Source organism: Suillus paluster, assembly GCF_016628075.1.
Source record: "Suillus paluster strain FC165 chromosome Unknown EDB91scaffold_30, whole genome shotgun sequence".
Taxonomy (NCBI): Eukaryota; Fungi; Basidiomycota; class Agaricomycetes; order Boletales; family Suillaceae; genus Suillus; species Suillus paluster.
Genome location: NW_024537590.1, coordinates 134519 through 154498, shown reverse-complemented (window position 1 = coordinate 154498; position 19980 = coordinate 134519). Strand labels below are relative to the sequence as shown.

Sequence of the window (19980 nt, the reverse complement as noted above, 5' to 3'; positions counted from 1 at the left end):
GGTGAAACTGTGGAGTACGAAAACATGGGAGATCCAAGGAGATCCAATCATTTGTAGTGATGATGTCGTCTGCATTCGGTATTCGCCGTCTGGCGAACTTCTTGCTATCGCGACATTCAGCAACATCGAAATTTATAATCCAGGTACAAGGGAAAGCATCGCAAATTTCAAACTCAAGGCTCCCACAAATTATTGGAACAACTCACTGAGGTGGACGCCTGATGGCACACGCCTTCTATCAGGGGGAGGTGACAAGGATCCCACCATACGGGAGTGGGATACATCAACCTGGAAGGAGGTCGGTGATGGCTGGATGGGCCATACCGGTAGAATCAATGCCATTGCCATCAACCCTGCTGGTACACTTGTCGCTTCCGCATCTGAGGACAAGCATGTCCGTCTCTGGCGGCTCTCAGATCGACGAACTGTTGCCATCTTCCAGCACTCAGACCCGCAGTGCTGCATCACTTTCTCAACGGACGGCAAGCACATCCTCAGCGGAGGTGATGACAACCTGATCTCAGAGCGGGAAATACCCAAGAACAGTCATTTCAAGGCATGTTTCCGTCTTTGACTCTCATAGTGCAATTTAAACATGCTTCATCCAGATCCTCCCTATCAATATGTCATCGTCACTCCGCGATGCATGCATTGCCGGGGACTTGTCTATCGCTGAAATGCTACTCACGCAAGAGATTGACACTGATGCCGACGACTACCACGCCTACGCACATCACTCAATTGTTATGGCACGACAACATCAATGCGACCACGCGCTTCAGGATGCAATCAAGGTGACATAGACCACCCATTACGAGCTCCCTACAAAACACTAACTGTCATAGTCCATTAACATTAAGCCGTCCTTGATAGGCTATATCTCTAAAGGTATCACCCTCTGTGAAAAAGGGCAGTTCTGCGACTCGATGCAAGCGTTCGACATGGCATTCATGTTCGCAAACGAAGATTCAGACATCATTCGTTTCATTCTCTTGATTAAGGCACGTTACATCTTTCTTACATACTCCCCACTTCATTTCAGTTTGCAGGCCATCGCTATTTTCGATGCAGGATATCATGAAGAGGCATTTCTTCGCGTCCGAGAGCTAGCTTCCGTTTGTCCGAATAATGATACTGTTGTGTGTCGCGTCATAGAAGTGAGTATCATGTACACCCCAGGTTGGTGCATTGACACTGATCTCTTTGAACTTTGCATATCAGGCATATCTGTCCATTCAACTCGGAATCAATGCCTCAGATGGCGCACGTCACGAAGAAGCTGCTGGTCACTTCGCTGCCGCCGTAAACTCCAGTGCTTTCTCAACCTTTCAAACTATATATGTTGATTTAGTGGTGGTACGTTGACGTGATTCATCCGAACGTTCTCACGCCGAACTCCGTGGTTTGTGCAGCTCTTCGGATGGGACCTCGAGTCCTTGTGGCTAAAAGCAAGCCAGAAACTCTGCCAGGCTTTGCTTTCAGCAGGTAAAATTGACGAAGCCCTTGAATCCCACCAATCCATGATGGACACCATTGATGAAACCACGAAGGTCGACTGTCTTGAATGGTCCAATGGTAGGTCTTCATTACCCCATGCTATAATCCTTACCCACATCCACTCAGCTTTCCGACAAGAATACAGCGCGCTCGCTGAGGCCAACGATCGTGTTCTTCGTGCACGTACTCTCTTCCTCATCCCATTCGCTACTGACCGTTTTCCAGATGGAGATCCCTGGGAAAGATCAAGAAGGCTACGACACGGAACCTGATTTCTTCCGGGGAATGGACGTGCGTGCAACAGTACATTTTTCTCACTCATGCGTCATTTGTTACAGTGTACTCAAAGTTCGCGATCACGACCTCAGCGGCGCCAAGGACGCCTCAAGAGACTCAGGGTCGCTGTGACAAGGACCCTTCGTCCAGCTCCTCCACCGGTGCCGCCCACTACGCAAGCCTCTGCCACCTCTGCCACTACCTTCAGATCCCATCTAAGATATCTACTAACCTGGCGCACCAATCATGCAGCACCACACGTCATCGACGTTCCCTATGCGCAGGGTCAAGAGGTGCTCTCCCTCGATGTTTATCACTGCGTCTTTAATGTCTCATGCATAAATCTACAGCGCAATGCTGCAGCAGGTGCTCCTAGCCACCTCCTCGACGATGACCTGGAACGTGATGACGATTCTCTACCAGACACCAATTCACAACAGCAAGCCGCAGCAGTGCATATCAACGCTGGAGATCATGGAGGCGGCCGGTCGTGTTTTTGTTGCTAGAATAGTTTCGTGGACTTCCCTGGGGTATTTCGGTTCTACTATCGCTTCTATTGTGATACCAGCATGGACTTGATACAATATTCTATCGACACATGATGTGAGTACGTCCTTTACATTATTAATTATGAACCCCGCGTTTTCCATATGTAAACTTTAGCGTGCACTCAGGATAGCCAATGAATCGTGATACCTTTTAACTTTCTTGGACAAAAACATTCTGTGGGAGTGTTAGATCTCTTGATTAATTGAACTACACGATCGACGAACTCGAGAACGCCAACCACCATGATGATGCATTGGAAGCTTCCTACATTGACCTGCATACGCTGTGATATTCCTGGCATGTTCGCGCGGCTAGCGACGTGGCTATAGTGGACAATCGCAACATGTCATACGATTTTTACATTTGTAATTGAACATTGAATTTTGATCAAATCGCAGATGTCTTCTTGCTTCGCAGGGGCTGGTGAAGACATGATTTTGGTGCCCTCGACAGCTCACAGGTACGTCAGGAAGAACCCCACGCTAGTTTTGAACGATCCCTCCTCCTTCCCAGCCTTGACAAGTGGGTCAGTCAGATCCCCACGGACAGCAAACTCATGCGTGCAACCAGGGAAATACTCGAGCCTGTATCCTGGAGCAAACTTCCCATCCCCAGAAATCTCGCCAGCCTTCGCTTGGGATTCCGCAGGGAACGACCTATCGTTCTTGCATGCATTGATAAGGAGAGGTACTTTTGCTTTTATGAAGTATGTCTAAAAGAGCGGGGTCAGCGGGGGAATCCTGTAAGAACGATGAGGGTTGCCTCGAGGTCTTTGGGGACTTCCAAGAGCGAGGGGTGAGCGACGACGGCGCATTGGATGACTTTGTCGAATGCAATGACAAATGTATATCTACCTGTGGTAAAAACACGTTGAGTCAAGAAGACGGGGTGCAGGGACGTACCGCCGAAGCAGTAACTAGTGGCCCCGAATCTGGTGATGCCTTCCTCCGTGAGCGCGGCGATGACCTTGTCGAGGGGCAGGCAGGTCACCTCGGCGCCATGGGTGGCAAGCCACCCCCTGAAGTTCAATGTTTTATCCTGCGAGTGGACATGGACATGGGTTAGATATTGATGAGGGCATCGGTCAAAACTACTGACGTTCAAGGCATCAGGGGGAAGAGAGTCGCCGTTGTAGTAGTCGATCACAACGACCTGTACGGTGCCGATGTCGTATCCGTGTACTTGTACATCTTTGGGCGCAAATCTTGAAGCCGTTTTTCGCAAAGTCATCAGCTAGGAGCTATTGTAGGCCATTTTTAGTATAAGTTGAGGGGGAAATTATCTAGGAATGGGTGTACGTACCTTGGAATTGATGAGCCCGATACCGAAGGCATCTGGTAGCAAGAGGATGACTTTGTCCTTGACATAGTCGATAGTAGGTGTGGCGATGTAGCAAGCGACACCGCCGATGGTCTCGAGTGTTCCTGACGCACGCCGATGAGATAGCGGTACGTGGCAAATTGGAAAAGTACTTACCTTCAGGCTCACCCTCGTGGCGTACGCCTGTTCGCTATCAATGCTCAGTGTTGATCATGATAATATACAACGCACCTTGGATGCAGTGCTGGCAGAAACTCATATTTGGGCGTGGTTACAACCTAGAATAAGATTGGATTGTATAACTTATGTTCCGCTCATTGGAAAGGTGTCCAAGCTGATAAAGCAAACTGATGCTGCCATATTTCAAACTAGCGTCCAAAGCCGGAAGTCAAGATAGTATGTGACACCTAGATGGTGATGAATACACTGTGATATTGCTGGCTGCTCGCACAGCTAGAGACGTGGCAACATGTCATGTGGCAATCTTAATTGTGCATTTAAGATTGAATATTGAATTTGATACAGACCCTATGACAGACAGACTGCTCACAGGTGCTCAAGGAAGAACTCGACAGAAGCCTTGAACGATCCCTCTTTCCCAGCCTTGACCTCTGGGATTGACATGTCCCCACGGACGGCAAACCCGTGTGTGCAGCCTGGGAAATACTCGCGCTTGTATCCTGGGGCGAATTTCCCGTTGCCCAGAATTTCATCGGCCTGTGCTTGAGCTGCTATAGGGAACTGTTGATCGGTCTCGCAGGAATTTATCAAGAGAGGTGCCTTTGCGTCGGCAAGGTATTTCTAGAAGTGCGGGTCAGAGGGAGAAAGCGATAGAGTATGACGTGTGTTACCTTGAGATCGTCAGGGATCTTTAAGAGTGAGGGGTGGGAGGTGACGGCGCACTGGATGACGTTTTCGAGCGCAAGATCAAAGACGTAGCGACCTGACATGCACCGTTAGGTCGAGGGGAAAAGACTGAACGGGCGGACGTACCACCGAAGCAGTAACCAGTGGCCCCGAACTTGGTGACACCTTCCTCTTTGAGTGCGGCGATGACCTTGTCGAGGGGTGGGCGGGTTTTATCGGCGCCATGGCCTCCGAACCATTTCCCCAAGTCGAATGTGGGAGACTGTAAGTGGACACGGGGTCAGAGCTTACGATGCAACGGAAGGTATTGATCAAAACTGACATTCAGGGCATCAGCGGGAAGAGCATCGTTGTTGAGGTAGTCGATACCAACGACCTGTATTGTATTGTGTCATTAGTCTCGCATCACTGTGTACTATGTTTTGGGTCAAACCTTGAAGCCATTGTTTCCAAAGTCATCAATGAGGAGCTGTTGTGAGCCGCGGTTTTTAGTCAAAAAGGGGAATCATGTAAAGGATGGTCGTACCTTGGCATTGATGAGCTCGATGCCGAAGACGTCCGGCAGGAAGAGAATGACTTTGTCCTTGGGGTAGTCGACAGCAGGGGTAGCGACGTAGCAAGGGACACCGCCGATAGTCTCGAGTTTTCCTGGTGAAGAGACTGATGAGAAAGCGCAACGTGGCGAGGTGGAAAGCGCTTACCCAGGGGCTCACCCTCGTGGCGTACGCCTGTTCGTAATCAGTACTCGGTGGTGATCACGATCGACGATGACATATGAACGCACCTTGGATGCAGTGCTTGCATAAACTCATGTTTGTGTATGGTTAGAGGGCTTGAGTGTTCTCTCCTGAGATCGGGCTTATATACTACGGCTCATCGGACGGTGTCCACGGTCCAAGCTGATTAGGGAACTGATGCAAGCACACAATTGCTAATAGGCTGACATATTCTTAGCAACCAATCTCCAAGGTCGATTTTAATGGGATGCGCAATACGAGCGGCATCCTCTGTGGGGTGCGCTATTCCGTCTGACACGTACAATGACGCATAACATATAGCGTAAGCGACGATCGCGCTACCATCCAGATTCCAGGCTTACCAAAAACTAGTAGTTTTCACATGCCACAGTAGAAGGCTGTGGGAAAGCGTCCAGAGTGCTTAGTATAAGACCATTTATAAAGTGTATGCGCACCGAACGGACTGCTATAGACATAAGGAACGTGTTCCAGGTGTACAGAAAGCAACACGGCAAGGGCGTTTGAAGGCTTTGAAGTACATGGAGACCGTCACAAGTAAACATGACTGTAAGCAAACAACCCAAGACTCGGGCACGTGACTGTATTGATCGGTTACAATGAATTTCCTTTTTTGGATTAAAACTAACCTCCTCCCGGCCACTGAACGTTCAGCTTGGTCTGCACTGTCGAGCGGTGCAAGTCCATCTATTTCACTGTTTCCTTAATCTTCTATTTCCGCTTAAAATCAAAGATTCAGCAAATTTATTTGGGTAGGATGCCACCACAGCCAGGAATGTTTGCCCTGCCATATGCATCAACCCACAAGGCGCGCACAGACGTTATCCAGCCTGACAACATGCCCATGTCAATCTCTTATTCCAATATGCAGCCTCAGGGACCTAATCCACATTATCACAACGCACACCCCACTGCAGGTCCATCCCGCGTGCAGGGTACGTCTTCATTTCTTGCCCTTTCACATAATATACTGACCTCGCGACCACAGACGATCCAAAAAGAGAGAAAAAGAGAAAGGATATATCAGGAAAAGTAGGCAAAGAGATGACAGACCGTAGAGACGAGTATGTCCTCCCTATCACTTTTCTCTTCTCCGCTTAATTTAATGTCAGAGGACGACACTTAACTGAAAACATCTCTGCACTTCATAGCACCGCAATTCAGCTCGCGTCTCGTCCCGAAACTCATCCTCTATATAACCTCCGCTTGTACCCCATTTCTCTCGAGCGCTCCGCCTTGCTCGCCCAGCATGCGTTCGAAGAGAAGCATGCCTTAGAATCAGTACAGACTGCATACGAAGAAGAACGTGAAAGAGTCGAGGAAGAATGGCGCAAGGGCCGTGATCGTATACGAGAAAGACTCCTCGAAGGTATAGAAGAACGCAGGCGGCGCGCAAGAGAAGAAAAAGAAGGCGAGGGAACAGTAAACGGTACGCCACCCTTTCTCATCTCAATGCCCCAACATTCTCATCACCACATCAATCAGACGCAACGTTAGACGCTCAGTCTCGATCACATATAACTCGAAAATTGCGAAACAAAGTCGGCACTTCTCCTCCCCCAACACCTCTCGCTCTTCGAGGAGAGAACCTTGCCAATGGCTCGCTTGGAAGCACCACGCCCATCACAACCGGCCCTTTCACCAACCCCCACTCCCTCTCCGTCGACGAACTCCCTTCGCCTTTCCCTTTCCCCCTAACGGCCGTCACCCTCACTAATCCATCTTCGGGCGCAGGTGGTAGCACCGGCGCCAATGGCTCCAGGCGTCGCGCCAAAGGTGCAGGGCTTCACTCAAGTATGGTCGGCATCGGCGGCCTGGGTAAGAGCCTAGCAATGTTAGGTCCCAGCAAAGAAGCAGATATAGAAGCTGATCTAATGGAAATTCGGAGGGGTAGTAAGCGGCGTAGAGCAGCGGCAGTGTCTTCTGGCAAGGTCTCGTAAGGCGTCCTCATGTTTTATTTGATTTTGAAATTGTACTATATCTTATCATCGGAAGTCGGAATTCGGAGATCCGTTAGCTTCTACTTGATCGGCACTCCGAGGCTGGCGAGTGCTCCTCTCTTTCACGTTTGCGCACATGGACGGATCTGAAATCGCCCCTCCTCCTAAACGCGTGTTTCCGCCTTTGTATACGCCAACGGGTGACGCGTCCCTCGACAGGCTCGCATTCTTTCACGTGCTGGAAAATTTAAAGGTACTGTAACATATCTCTCGCCATACCACTCTAGCACGCTCACACTCACGCATTCGAGCAGACTCAAAAGCGCACAGGATGGGTCGATAACAAGGAATATATCCCTCCCTCCACATCAACCGCTGAATCACTCATACCACTCAATTTTTCAGATCCCAAACGCAGAGAGGTTCGCGATGCATACCCTCCCGCACCTCGACATGGCTCACGCGCACTCGCTCCCGACAGCATTTCAGATCACATGTACCGCATGGCTATACTCGCCATGTGTACGTCAGATAGCACCCTCGATGTTTCCAAGTGCGCTGCTTCCAGTCGTAGTTTAGTTGTGGAATAATGCTCATGATGCCACAGATGTGTTATGATGGCTGTGGTGCATGATCTTGCCGAAGCTCAAGGTAAGTGCCCGACTTATCTTATCTTATTTCGCCCTGTATTTCCGTGTAAAAGTCAGCGCTGACAGTGTCGTGGCAGTGGGCGACATCACACCTCGAGAGGGTATTTCTAAACAGGAAAAACAACGCTTAGAAGCGGTCAGCCATCTGCATCATACACACACCCCAGTCGCACTTATGACTCGAAAAATACCCTAAACCCTATAGGAAGCGATGCGCCACTTCGTGCATGGTATGCTCCATGGTTCCCCAGCAGCGCTGCGAATTGAAGCTCTCTGGAACGTAAGTTCTGTATTACTCAACTCGGTTGAACTCAAAGCCAACGCTTTTACGCAGGAATATGAGGAAGGGAAAACGGACGAGGCGAGGTTCGTCAAAGGTCTGTATTTGCCTTTACTAGTGCCGTGCCGTTGATTTATTTGGCGCGTTTGTAGATCTCGATCGGCTGGAGATGGCGTTGCAAGGTACGTTTGCTGCGTCGTCCTCGTGTATTATGTTGTGTTCATGTACGTGCGTAGCGCGTGAATACGAAACGGCGCATGCGCTGAATCTGCAGCCGTTCTTTGATTCTAGCTTGCCTTATTTGCGTCATCCGGAGGTCAAGCGGTGGGGTGAGGATTTGGCACAGACCCGTTGCCATTCACGCTAGTCGATATGATCCGTTCGCGCTAGCTGTTGAACTGGTCGGTATGATCGTCATGTTGTCAGACGTGTTGTGTTTATCGTTCACGGACGTGATGGTTCGATTAAGTACATCGATAAATCCCTGAGGCTTGTATTCAATGTCTCAAGACGGAAGTATTTTTCGGGAGGACAGGGCTCGTGCAACTTCCCAACAATTTCTTATCGACTCATATATCAGCTGACTCCACGAGCGCTTGTATGTTGCCTATATCAGCCCCAGTCTTGAGACCCCGTATGGATCGCCGCAGATGACTGCACCCTTGCAAGGCTGTACCTTGACCTCAGAACGCCGCAAAAACTGAAGCCACAAATAGATGTATGCTTAGTTTGCATGGCGTCAGCGTCTATCAATTGCTACTAGACTAACTTCTGATTCTCAATTCCTCATGCAGGTCTTTATCACACTTGTTTCATCTCCTAGCGATGGGGACAGCATGATAAGTGGATTCAAGGCAATACCTTGGAAAGTACACAGCCATAGGGGAATTTCAGGGGGCCTGTTACCCTACTGGAACGTCTAGAATATCTGTCATTGTATGTGTCTTGATTGAGAAGTGATCCGTAAGGTACGAGGGCAGTAAGGACAGGCACTATGAGATACGAGTAAGGAATGAATTAGTAAGGAATGAAGGGAGGACGTCAGTTACTAGTCTAGTGTTATCTGAATAAAGTGATCAAGCTAAGGGAAGTGGTCGAGTAGAACTGATCGAAAGGAACGAAATGAAAGGACTGATGCGCTTTGGCGAGCGTAGCCGTTACAAAATACTACCGCAGCGCGATGGCATCTAAAAATTATACGAGTATATACCTTCAACAACACCGATACGGGGATCAGGCTACCATAAACTTCTTTTTGGCATCGTCGTCGTGGTCGGACTCCAGGCGAACCTTCACACCCTCATTGTAGATTATCCCTTCCTTGTCGAAATCTTTGAGTGCGAGACACCCAGCAGCGGATGCCATTATGAGATGAAGAGTGTTTGACATGTCGAAGGTGGTCATAGTATAGCGACCTTTCTTCCTCTCCTCCCAAGCCTGTAAAATACTGTACAAAGCGCAGGCGAAAGTGCAAATGGTGATGATGGTGATGTGAAGAATAGCAAGAAGATATGTTGGCGACCGCTTAGTCTATCCTATCGTCAATATGTACATGGTCCCATTGACCGGGGAAGACAGGTTTTTCGGGATAATATCATCGGGGAAGCTACCCACGACCATAAACCCGGAGCGGAGATACTGTGAAGTGATGTCAGGTTAATTTGGATTGTATCCAGGGGACTAGAAACCTCACCGTGGCAGAGAATTCAACAACACCACGCCAATATTCCTCCTAAGAAAATCATAAGGGCTTGACAAAGATATTGCGCTACGAAACTCACAAGCTCTTGATAAACCTGTGCTTGATGTTCAAAATCGTCGTCGATCGATGTGTTAGTTGTCGAGGACTAGATTGAGTACAAGGTATCTCCGATTGCACTGCTCATAAGCCCCTGGGAGTTTTTTGACTGAAACCTCGTGACCCCAGCGACGAACGACAGTAGATTAGCATTCTCTGGCTGGAAAGGGGTGGATGAGGTGACCCGGGAAGAAATTAGGTCACCAGAGTAATTGGCACGGACTGTTGTCAAGAGTGGGACCACTTCGCACACGCTCGCGCCAAGGAATCTATACTTGTAGAATCCTTGTGAAAAAATCGCTACGGGGACGAGTTTCGATCAAAGACTACGAAGGCATGTTTTATGGCTTACTGAAGCTTGCATAGGTTTAGTTCATGACATTCATCGGTCCTGGGCATACAACGGATGGAAGAAAGCCGCTCCCTAAGGGACTGGCATTTCCACTTGCATCTACCACGGTAATATATTCCTGCGTCGTCAACGTGTCTAGGAGCTGACAGTGAACTTGAGACAAGATATAGCCGGTCCGAACTCACCTGTACCATAATTTGCAGTTATTCTCCACAGGCGAAGACCAGTGATGGAAGTGTCCGGAGCAGCTGCATTGGCATAAACAACATTGGAGTTGTTCGTGTCCCAAAGGTACTTACTCAAATGCCACTTTCACCTTTCCTTGATTTAAGGCTCAAGTGACGGAGCAAGTAGAGGAACAAGACTAGCTATCTGAGCAACCCCCCGGGAGGTTTGGAAAGGTTTGGAAAGGGTTTAGACAATTGGGACTGCAGAAAATCGCGGCCTCACAGTCACGGTCGATTGGTCTAGATGGCTAGGGCCGTGGAGATTAGTCCGGCGCCACTTGCTCGATACCACACCACTCACTCATTGTCTATGTATCAGCTCATGCCACCTTGCCAGATCGTGCCTGTCCACGCGCTCATGATCGTAGCTACGGCCAACTAAGACGGATCTCTCGAGCTTGCGCGTCACGAACATTCCGTAACTTGCGTGTTCTCCTGGATGAGTCTGGTGACAAACATGCATTATCGGCAGCGACCGAATTCGGTATCATTGTGGGATGATGAGGGGCACTACGGCACTATGCCCTTCGCGGCGATACTCAAGATACGGTGAAAGAGATGACAGCAGGCAGCCCTGGTCTGATACGCTGTTTTCGACTATCTCAGTTCAATGTGAGTACTCACTACCTGCTTCCTATATTGTGCCGCTGATCCTCCTCGTCATGCAAGCGCCCTTGGTCAATAAACTATGGACCTGTGTTGCTGCCTTTGGAATAGTGCCTGCGATACACGCGTCCAGCTTACCTCGTTCACATCTTCCCCAGCTACGTAGGAATGCACATGAAATTTAATCGTTGCGGCTGTCATGGAAAATGCTTCCAACAACACTATCATGCACCACCCCAAGGTCAACCTAAGACGCTGTAGCTCGTTCCGTCATCTTCTGCACTCGGCATACTGTTGGGTCCACACTTTAAACAGCCTAAATTGTAGCATGGATCGCATGGAGTCAACTTGGGTGAGCCAGACGTCACAATTTAGGATTCCCGAATGCCCTCCAGAAAGTCTGAGAAGACTCCAAATCCGTTGATTTGGGCAAAGTCCCGTAAGTTGCTGTGCTATTTCTCAGTACTGAGCTGACGACACCTCACGCAGAAACGATCAAACATTCACGATCAATGGACAGCCATGTGTACAAGCCTACGCCATGGCAGAGCAGACGGGTGCGTTTATGGGTGCGTACAACCTAAATCTCCTCGTGGTCCCCAACAGGAAAGCCGCTAAAACCGAAGCATTGTGGTCTGTTCCCGCGGCCTATATGGCTGTGACCGACCTCCCCGAGGTGCGTTTCCTCCATGAACCGATGAGCACTCCTGTTCATTGCATCGTTATGAAGACTGCATTCATACTTTATACCCAGAAAAATGGATTAACCAGGCTTGAGAAGCCCTCATAACCTCGGATAATTTGTGCAGTACCTTGTATTTCGATGGGGGTATAATAATATGATATGATCTTTCGTTAGAACTCGCCAATGATACGGCGCGGGGAGGGTGCAACAACAGAGTGCAGGACGTTGCATTGGGGAGGTGTGGCCGGGCAAAGACGGTTAGGTGCTAACACACTGTGGGAGGACTCGGAGTTGGAGCTGTGGCAGAGCGAGGGACTTTGTGCGTGTCCAGGGTGCAGTTAGGGTATACCGGTGAGATCCTCCACAGTAGGAACCACACGACACGCAGCACCGATGACACAGGAGTTCGTTATTTGCACGGCATGGTAGACGCGCGCACGCCGCGTGTCGATGTTGCTAATGGAACATTCGACGCACGTGAAAGAATTTATGAACATGATGCATGACTGACGGCACAAATGGGAATATTGAACATACCTACAACAGCCAATTTCAGACAAAATATTGTCCCCGGCCCTCATATTACGTCTTTACGGCGATTCACGATTACTCCACGCACTGTATGCAACTCAGTTGAACCCGAACCACAATTACGATGTGACCAGCTATTGCGAAGATGGTTCGATGGTGATATCCTTCAACTCAACATGTTGACATACCACCACTCCCGAATGGACTTTGAACTTATCGCGGCTGCAGGTCACAGCGTTAACACCGGATGAAGGTCATGAAGCCAGTTAGTAGAGTGGCATGAGATGCAACCCTAACCCTAGTTCAGGTGTCGCCAAAAAGTACCGAATCTTTATGTGAGGTAAACATGGAAGTAGAGACGCCAGCCTACACCAGCATGTAGTTTTGACAGGGGGCTTTTGATTGCGGCATGTGGTAGAAAATGGGCGACATAAGTGTGTAATTAAGCTAACCAAACCAGCCGTTGCTAGTGACATATTGAATAGATAAATGCCATCTAAGTGAAATTGATTGCTATGGGATGCTTCAAATTAATTAGTACCAATCACTTGTATCATACTTGACTGCATGCGGCAAGCAGTCTCTATATTTGATGATGAGAAAAGAGCGGATATATGCGCTTACGACTTTTCCAACTCTATTTTCTTTTGTTCCTCCTCGATCGCTAGGATCTTCTGGGAGACACGGCTGCACCGTCGTATTCTCGAACCATAAAAGAACAGAATCTGTTAAATTGTGAGTATCATTACGAAAACATCCATACAATAGAGCTTTCAAAACACCCACATATGGTATAGGGATCATGAGGGCCGCTATTAGCGCAAAGAGAGTATTTGCCCATTTGTAAGTCAGGAGCTCGAACATTCGGGTCGTGAAGAGCGGGAAGACGGTGGCTAGTATGTTTCCTGCGAGACACATTGATCACATTCTGTCCTCGATGCAGAAATGGGGAAGGACTCACGACACAAGCTCTGACCTGCCAGTGCTGAGGATGCATAGGGCCCGTAGCTAGTTCGCCGCTCGTCAACAAGCGAACAAAGCAAGCTGGCACAAGGATGAGGCGCTCACCAATCTGCCAAGTACACGAATACGACTTGATATATGACGAAAGCGGAGGCCATGAAAAGCTGGCGGGTCCATCAGCGGTGATAGGGAAGATCGATGGCTGAAAGGTGCTGACCGTAAGGCCGATCAGAGGAACTATCCACGGGATGTCTTCTCGAGCGGTCCACGCAAAGATGAGCATCCCGGTGGGAAGGGTTATGGATGCTATGCAGGCCATGTAAAGACGGGCTTCCTGGCCTTTCCGGTGGACATATTTTCTAAATCTATGGTCAGTCTAGGATTCCTCGCCAGAAAGTTGATCACTTACTTATATAGCCTTTCTTGGTATACGTTAACCAAGCAACCTAGAAGACTTCCGATGCTGAACGGTTCACAGTTACACGCACTGTCTATTACTTTGAGGAACAAGCCTTACGATATGGTGGCGAAAACGCTCCCTGTTTCTCCGACACTAAACCCGTAGATGTTTTGAAATTCGCCCGATACTGAGCTGAAGTAACGTCGATCTCAGCATTCGCCGAGTTCCAAGTGACACTTACTCGATTAAAAAGAAGAGAACGCCCCATACAAATCCAATCCAGAGCTGGAGGTAGAATCCATTATAAGGTTCTGATATGCGGTGAAGCGCAGTAAGGAGCTACGTACACTAAAGCTCTGAACTGTGGGCTCGGTAAATAAGAGACCTAGCTGCAATTCAGCAATAGGTTTAGTGACGATGAATGCACTCACATAGTGGGCGAGTGCATGAAATCGCAATCATGGACATAAGACTGGACTTGTTTTCTTCTGATCTTGCACGATATCGGCTGTCTCCGGTGTCCTTTCGCACTTGATGGGCCAGACGAGTCAGGATGACGGTCGAGCGAGTCTCTCTCACGAAAACAAGCACGGAGATAGAATACACGCCGCTGACGCTAGAAGGATAGTGAGGATGAGGACGGCAAGGTGGGAGAAATCACACCGCACATAGCATGGATCCATTGTATCCACCGCCATTCCAGGGATGGATTGGCTTCAATCCATCCCGCAACCATTGGGCCGAAACCAGAAGATGCAACAACCGCCAAGGCATAGAGGGACATAGGAAAACCCCGTCTAAAGATTTATAAGATCTCGAGTTCCCAGAAAGAAGGCAGTGAACCTAACTGATGAGGCAGCCATATGTCTGCAATAGTCCCAGCCACGAGTGTTGCGCCCGTCGAGCCAAAGCATCCTCCGAGAAAACGAGCTACAATGACGGTTTGTATGTTTGGTGCCCTGGACAATCCTTTTAGACAAATGCAGATGCTCCAGGATGACATGAACTCACAAAGCCACCATAACTTCTGTCAGCATAAACATGAAAGACGAGACGATGTAAAAACGAAAGCGGCCGAATTCCTCGCTGAACGACGAAGTGACCAGGGGCGCAACTGCAAATCCTAAAGCGTACGTGCCCAGTCCCACAGATGCTTGGAATGATGTACAATCGAGGTCTCTGATCATTGACGAATATCCCATGGTATACGAAGACGAAGCAGCAGCTAAGAAAGCAAGAGAGGATAGAGATGAAGTTGTTCATTCGCATCGACCTGCAGACTCACCTACAATGCCCGTAAAGGCACAAGCAGTTATCGTAATTGCCCACTTCCTCGCAGGAGAAAAGTTGACTGGATTCCGCCCATCTCCGTCTTCAAAATCAACCTATTCCTTGCCAGTAAGCGAGTTATAAAAATGATAAACCGTGCAAAGACTGACATAGAAGGATCCGTTTTCTACCACAGTCGATCCATGGAATATGGTTTTCAAACTCTCTTCGTACCTTTCCTCGTTCTGGGACGCGGAACCCACATCTACTTCACTGGGCGCAAGTGATACTGGCGCTGCGATGGGCGGATTGGTAGGTTTTGCGACTTGATGCTTGCATTTAGTCGCTAGTACGGGAAAGGCTGGGCCTCCTTCGTGGTGAGTCATCGGGAGCCAGCTGCACACTTATGCAAGGGTACGAGGCAACTAGGCGGAATCCCGTTGGTATCCAGGACATGTTCAAGAACCTTATTTATAGTCGGAGTGGACTCCGAAAATCAAAGATGAGTCACATCCCGCGGTGATGCCAGTCTGTGAGGCTCCTTGTCTTCACGTGTATACTTGAGATTTTCTCCAGCACTGAAGCGAGCACTGTCATTGGTGGAGAGTTCACTGAGGAGCACCAGTTTAAAATAGGGTTGCGCCGTGTCTGATTTGATAGCTAGTTCTGGTCAATGAGCAACTAAGTTTGTAGATCCGGGGGATGAACTGTGACCCACCTCGTATTCAGCGGGACAACTCGAGCCCGGGATTACAGGGCCCAGACCGCTGTTTGACAAGCTCGTAGGAGACTACTAGGAGTACCCATTTCAAGAGATCACCTAGTTAATGACCGTCCGAGTCCGACGAGGGCTCGGGTTCGTTGTCCGCGGACACGCACACCAGCGCATATGCCAGTAGGTTGAAAAAAAACCAATATCTGGACAACACATGGCCAGCCAAGTCGCAGTGGGAAATATAACATTCGTTGGTAGGCTGTACATGTGAGCCTAACTCTATTGGTCAATTACAGACAAGAAAGTTTATCCGAGGTGAGTCAGGCACAAACTGTCGGTTATAAGTCCGACCTAGTACTAGTAGCACTTGACTCAGCTTGGATTCATAATATGGAATGAATTGAGCAAGACTACGGCGTCGTCTGGCGTCCATGATTCGGATCAAGGCGATAAGAAAGCTTTTCGGGCTTTAAAGAATACGTGAACATCGCCAGCACACTTGAAACCCTTGCGGCCTTGCTGACGGCTCCCTACAACTCCTGACACGGTAATTAAGATGTGGCAAGCTCAGCCGTATCTGTTCAAGTTTGGCAAAAGCTTTAGAAAACAACTGAGCCAAATAACGCGTCGGTTATGGAGAAGAAGCGTATCACTGCCCTTCTGCATTACCTCAGCAGTGACTTCCTGATAGCCGAAGATGGAGCGGCTTGAAGGCGAATTGAACAGGAAGAAAACTGACTACTTCTCAGACAGTTCTCATAGAATGACAGAGCGTCCTGAACCATTCTTTGTTCAGTCTGGCAAGGGCCGAAGCCACGAAGACTTGGGGTCCTCGTTCTCTCTATCTCGAACAGTGCAAGGCAAGGCGACCGGCAGCAAAGCCAACTCTGCTACTATCGTAACGAGTCTGGGACTCGACTCTCTTAGTGATAGTGATGACGAACTGTTATTATCTGAAGGCGCTCAACCATTGGGCACGTCACCTACACAGAAACGCGTCGTCCGCGGCAAGTTGACGCCGTCGGTGCCTCAGAAAACCAATCTCGCCTCAAACGGTCTTCCGTTTCACCCAGATTTCCTCCCGAAGAAAAAGTTTCCTAATTTCACGAAGAACAAGAAGGGGTCGCAGGCAGAAGAACCTATTCCAGAGGAGCCTCCATCATCATCTTTACCCGACGCAGACAACTCTCAAGAGCTATTCAGACCAATATCTGAGGACCTAATCTCTCAGAACCTACCTTCTCCACCTGCAGCCAAGCCGAAGAGAGGGAAGGATGCAGACCTTGCGCGTCCAGGGCCAAGGAAGAACTCCCTGTTCAGGAAGGCAGCTACTTTATCCTCAGTCTCAGACGACGAGCCACCCAAACGCGTTCTTAAGCAGGGACCCGTGAAGGCTGGGGGCTCATTAGCTCGTGGTCGGAGTCCCGAAGCAACTCCACGTGCTAGCAGGCAACTTCAGCCATTCCCTCTGGGTAGTTTTTCCTCGGTACATAGTGGGAGCTCACGTGCTTCCGACGCGTCTCCTCCTCGCAAGAGCGCTCGAGACTCCTCGGCGGCAAAAAAGGAGAACGCAAATATACCTATATGCAAGTCAAAGGAGAAGACCAATGCGCTGTCGCGTAAACCTACCGCTCCTTTCCCTATGAGCCCTCCAGGGAAGTCAAATCTGCCCACGAGCCACCCGCTCCCTGAACTGAAGGGACCTAAACCTTTCCCTTTACCCTTGCACACTTCCAAGTCAGGCATTGCTCGTTCAGAGACACTTGGAAACTTCCCAGTGCCTTCTCCGCTGGCTTCCCCAGCGCAACCACTGTCACAGAATAAGGGTAAAGGACGTGCGCTGACGCCTCATCAGGATGAGGATGATATTAATGAACTTGCCACGAACCATCATAATACTGCACTGGCCAATGGTACCCTTAGACCCTTCCCCATGGGCTCGCGGGAAATCAAGACTGCGCATCGTCGCAGCCCTCAGTCGTCTTCGGAGAGCATGAAGTCCAAGCGAGCTTCGGACGATAGCGATAGAGAACGCGGGCGGAAAGCCAAGAGGCATAAGGAAGACAATCCAAGGTGAGTCCTCTTCACGATCACTGCCCCTCCCATCTCATAGCTTCAGCAGAAATGTGACAAGGTTGATCATGAGAGAAGAGGACCACTTGGATGAGGACTCCTGTATGTTCTTCTTTTCATTACACATTATCCCATTTAACACCCTCGATGCGCAGTTGAAATAGACAGGGTGGTTGATCCTTCTACGGTGTGCCCGTACTGTGACGAACCACTACCACGCAATCCAACGCCACAACTGAAGAGTCTCTTGGCGACTGCGAAACGGAAGTCATACGTAGACCCGCGTCCCAGGAATCCTCGTGGACTCAAGGCTCCTCTGGGAATTTATATCTCAGCGTGCCAGCGACATCACTTCGAAACGCATTCCTTGCCTGAGGCTATGGAGAAAGGATGGCCGCAAAGTATCGACTTCAAGAAGGTACCCAAGAGGGTCGAAAAGATGAAGGGCGCGCTTGAGGCTGTAATCACTGATGCTGATAACTGCAGTGATAACGAGGACTCCGTGGACGACGATGCCAGGGGTCCCCGAGCACGAAGTGCCTTCTGGAGAGAAGTCAAGAAGGAAATCAAGAAACGAGGCAGTCGAACTGTCACTGGTGTGAAGGGCCAGTTCGCCAGCTTCGAGAAGACTCAGCCTGGATAGTAAGCCCATTCGGTTATCGTAAGTATGTTCATGCTAAATGATGTCCTAGCTACGGTGAACTCGGCTTGTTGATAATACACCAAACGCTCTACAATCTCTTCCCCTTTTCGTCATTTGATGCTTCTTCTATAGCTCCTCTCACGCCCGCGGAGTTCATTCAGCTCGTACTGGTTCCAGAAGCTGCAGTGGGGCTCATCATGCAAGACCTTCATCTCGACAGGGACGAAGCAATCGTGACACTCCGTGAAAGCTCGCAGTACGGCGTTGCCATGTTCCCCGATACCGGCTCTAGTAAGGGCACGGCAGTCGGCGCTGATGATGACGATGATGAGGGTGTCGCGGATCGCATTGTTATGGAACGTGCCAAAGCCAGGAGGTTGGAGCTCGAGGAAGAGGAAAAGATTGAGGAGCAGATGTGGAAAGAGGAACAGGCAAAGCGTAGGTCCACAGCGCAGATGGAGAGGAAAGAGAAAGCGCGCCAGCGGGCAGAGCAACTGCAGAAATCGAAGGAGCTTGCAGGATATACCTCCCGCGAGGTTAGCGAAGCGAGTGAGTCGGAAGCCCGTCGCAGGCCGCCCAACCATGCTTTGAAGACTGGCTCAGGAACAGCTACGGACTCTGAGACTGACAACATGTCTGTGGATAGTTTGACGAGCCGGCGATCTACGCGCTCAAGGACGGCCACTAGGATGATGTACCGGACCTCTTCTGCCAAGTCTGTTTCTTCCAACATGCAGATTTCTGATGACAGCGCTGTAGAAATTGTGGAGGAACATGAACAACCTCAACTCAGACGGTCATCCAGGCATGCAACTCCGAGTACTGACGGCATGGGCCAACTCTCTGATGCTGCATCATCTCGCACCCGGCGGTTCAATGGCGACAACCGTGACACAGATGTGGACGTCGACGATGCACCTTTGAAAACTGTTCCCGAAATTGACGAAGAATCCACTCCGCGACCACATAGGTCGAAAGCTGCAATTGTACCACGCCCGCACCCCACTTTGGGATCATCTGGACCATCAACTTCAAATAAATTTCCTCTTCAAATTGCTAGATCAAGATCAGTTACAAGGTGCTTCCTTCGTTTACTTTCCCCTTCACTCGTCCTCATTTGAAAACATGCAGTACTACGTCGGACGGGTGGCGTATTAACTTCATACCTGGCGCTTCCGAAGCTGAGGATTCGGATGACTCGCAGGTAGACCAACCGTCCCGGGACGCTTTCCATTGGCTTCTCAGCCAATCGTCTTCCTCGTCATCACAATCGCCGTAATATTACACAGTCGCTGACTATCCCTTGCAAGGTCACATAACATTAATTTTCATTGACAACCTCCTTTGGCATTCACTCTCACTAATGATTGGACCAGTTGCACGCAATTACTTACTACCAGACTTAGTTCACAATCATGATTCCAGGCATGAACACTTATCGAAGCGCAGATTCATTTTCATAGTACTAGTGACATGCATAATACACATTGCACAGCCACTTTCAGTCCTTCAGAAGTTAACTTCACTAGTAAGGACTTTACCAAAATTTTGAAAACTGATCTTGAATTAAGTCTACCCTAAGCA

General features: G+C 49.3%; 7 protein-coding genes across 7 annotated transcripts; 3 read left to right on the top strand and 4 right to left on the bottom strand.

Annotated features, from left to right (window-relative positions):
- Positions 1-2776: 2776 nt before the first annotated feature.
- EDB91DRAFT_1249022 (uncharacterized protein) lies at positions 2777-3901 on the bottom strand (the record flags this gene model as incomplete). Its single annotated transcript, XM_041323014.1, has 7 exons — positions 2777-3034; positions 3073-3176; positions 3225-3360; positions 3421-3555; positions 3625-3746; positions 3799-3825; positions 3874-3901. The coding sequence occupies 7 exons, from the start codon at positions 3899-3901 to the stop codon at positions 2777-2779; spliced, it is 810 nt and encodes a 269-aa protein (XP_041176573.1).
- Positions 3902-4188: 287 nt separating this feature from the next.
- EDB91DRAFT_1249021 (Alpha/Beta hydrolase protein) lies at positions 4189-5321 on the bottom strand (the record flags this gene model as incomplete). The annotated part of the gene is made up of 8 exons (XM_041323013.1): positions 4189-4443; positions 4494-4585; positions 4636-4771; positions 4832-4885; positions 4943-4978; positions 5036-5157; positions 5211-5237; positions 5294-5321. 8 exons carry the CDS (start codon positions 5319-5321, stop codon positions 4189-4191), a joined length of 750 nt encoding a protein of 249 aa, XP_041176572.1.
- A 700-nt stretch (positions 5322-6021) lies between these two features.
- Positions 6022-7258, top strand: EDB91DRAFT_1347495 (uncharacterized protein; the record flags this gene model as incomplete). Its single annotated transcript, XM_041325927.1, has 4 exons — positions 6022-6199; positions 6253-6328; positions 6377-6693; positions 6750-7258. 4 exons carry the CDS (start codon positions 6022-6024, stop codon positions 7202-7204), a joined length of 1026 nt encoding a protein of 341 aa, XP_041176571.1. The 3' UTR covers positions 7205-7258.
- Positions 7259-7286: 28 nt separating this feature from the next.
- Positions 7287-8753, top strand: EDB91DRAFT_1136845 (HD domain-containing protein). Its single transcript, XM_041318849.1, has 10 exons — positions 7287-7457; positions 7519-7549; positions 7608-7626; positions 7686-7757; positions 7812-7855; positions 7932-7990; positions 8060-8134; positions 8189-8231; positions 8287-8316; positions 8371-8753. Exons 1-10 carry the CDS (start codon positions 7341-7343, stop codon positions 8499-8501), a joined length of 621 nt encoding a protein of 206 aa, XP_041176570.1. The 5' UTR covers positions 7287-7340; the 3' UTR covers positions 8502-8753.
- A 614-nt stretch (positions 8754-9367) lies between these two features.
- Positions 9368-10296, bottom strand: EDB91DRAFT_1082573 (uncharacterized protein; the record flags this gene model as incomplete). The annotated part of the gene is made up of 5 exons (XM_041315507.1): positions 9368-9581; positions 9687-9772; positions 9828-9866; positions 9916-9981; positions 10285-10296. 5 exons carry the CDS (start codon positions 10294-10296, stop codon positions 9368-9370), a joined length of 417 nt encoding a protein of 138 aa, XP_041176569.1.
- A 2657-nt stretch (positions 10297-12953) lies between these two features.
- Positions 12954-15351, bottom strand: EDB91DRAFT_1237648 (major facilitator superfamily domain-containing protein; the record flags this gene model as incomplete). The annotated part of the gene is made up of 15 exons (XM_041321605.1): positions 12954-13058; positions 13120-13238; positions 13295-13341; positions 13402-13460; positions 13514-13655; positions 13706-13759; positions 13814-13888; positions 13938-13981; positions 14044-14081; positions 14128-14312; positions 14365-14493; positions 14545-14655; positions 14708-14921; positions 14982-15081; positions 15136-15351. 15 exons carry the CDS (start codon positions 15349-15351, stop codon positions 12954-12956), a joined length of 1638 nt encoding a protein of 545 aa, XP_041176568.1.
- Positions 15352-16356: 1005 nt separating this feature from the next.
- Positions 16357-19905, top strand: EDB91DRAFT_1136809 (RTC4-like domain-containing protein). The gene is made up of 5 exons (XM_041318848.1): positions 16357-17753; positions 17803-17855; positions 17909-18395; positions 18446-19474; positions 19528-19905. Exons 1-5 carry the CDS (start codon positions 16378-16380, stop codon positions 19673-19675), a joined length of 3093 nt encoding a protein of 1030 aa, XP_041176567.1. The 5' UTR covers positions 16357-16377; the 3' UTR covers positions 19676-19905.
- The last annotated feature ends 75 nt before the right edge of the window (positions 19906-19980 follow it).

Excerpts from the sequence above, each read along its gene's own strand:
- EDB91DRAFT_1136809 (XM_041318848.1), top strand. The coding sequence starts at position 16,378 with ATGGAGCGGCTTGAAGGCGAATTGAACAGGAAGAAAACTGACTACTTC. Across the intron at positions 17,754-17,802 it reads CATAAGGAAGACAATCCAAG|AAATGTGACAAGGTTGATCA; the intron begins GTGAGTCCTCTT and ends TAGCTTCAGCAG. Across the intron at positions 18,396-18,445 it reads GAGAAGACTCAGCCTGGATA|CTACGGTGAACTCGGCTTGT; the intron begins GTAAGCCCATTC and ends ATGATGTCCTAG.
- EDB91DRAFT_1136845 (XM_041318849.1), top strand. The coding sequence starts at position 7,341 with ATGGACGGATCTGAAATCGCCCCTCCTCCTAAACGCGTGTTTCCGCCT. Across the intron at positions 7,991-8,059 it reads AAAAACAACGCTTAGAAGCG|GAAGCGATGCGCCACTTCGT; the intron begins GTCAGCCATCTG and ends TAAACCCTATAG. Across the intron at positions 8,135-8,188 it reads GAATTGAAGCTCTCTGGAAC|GAATATGAGGAAGGGAAAAC; the intron begins GTAAGTTCTGTA and ends GCTTTTACGCAG.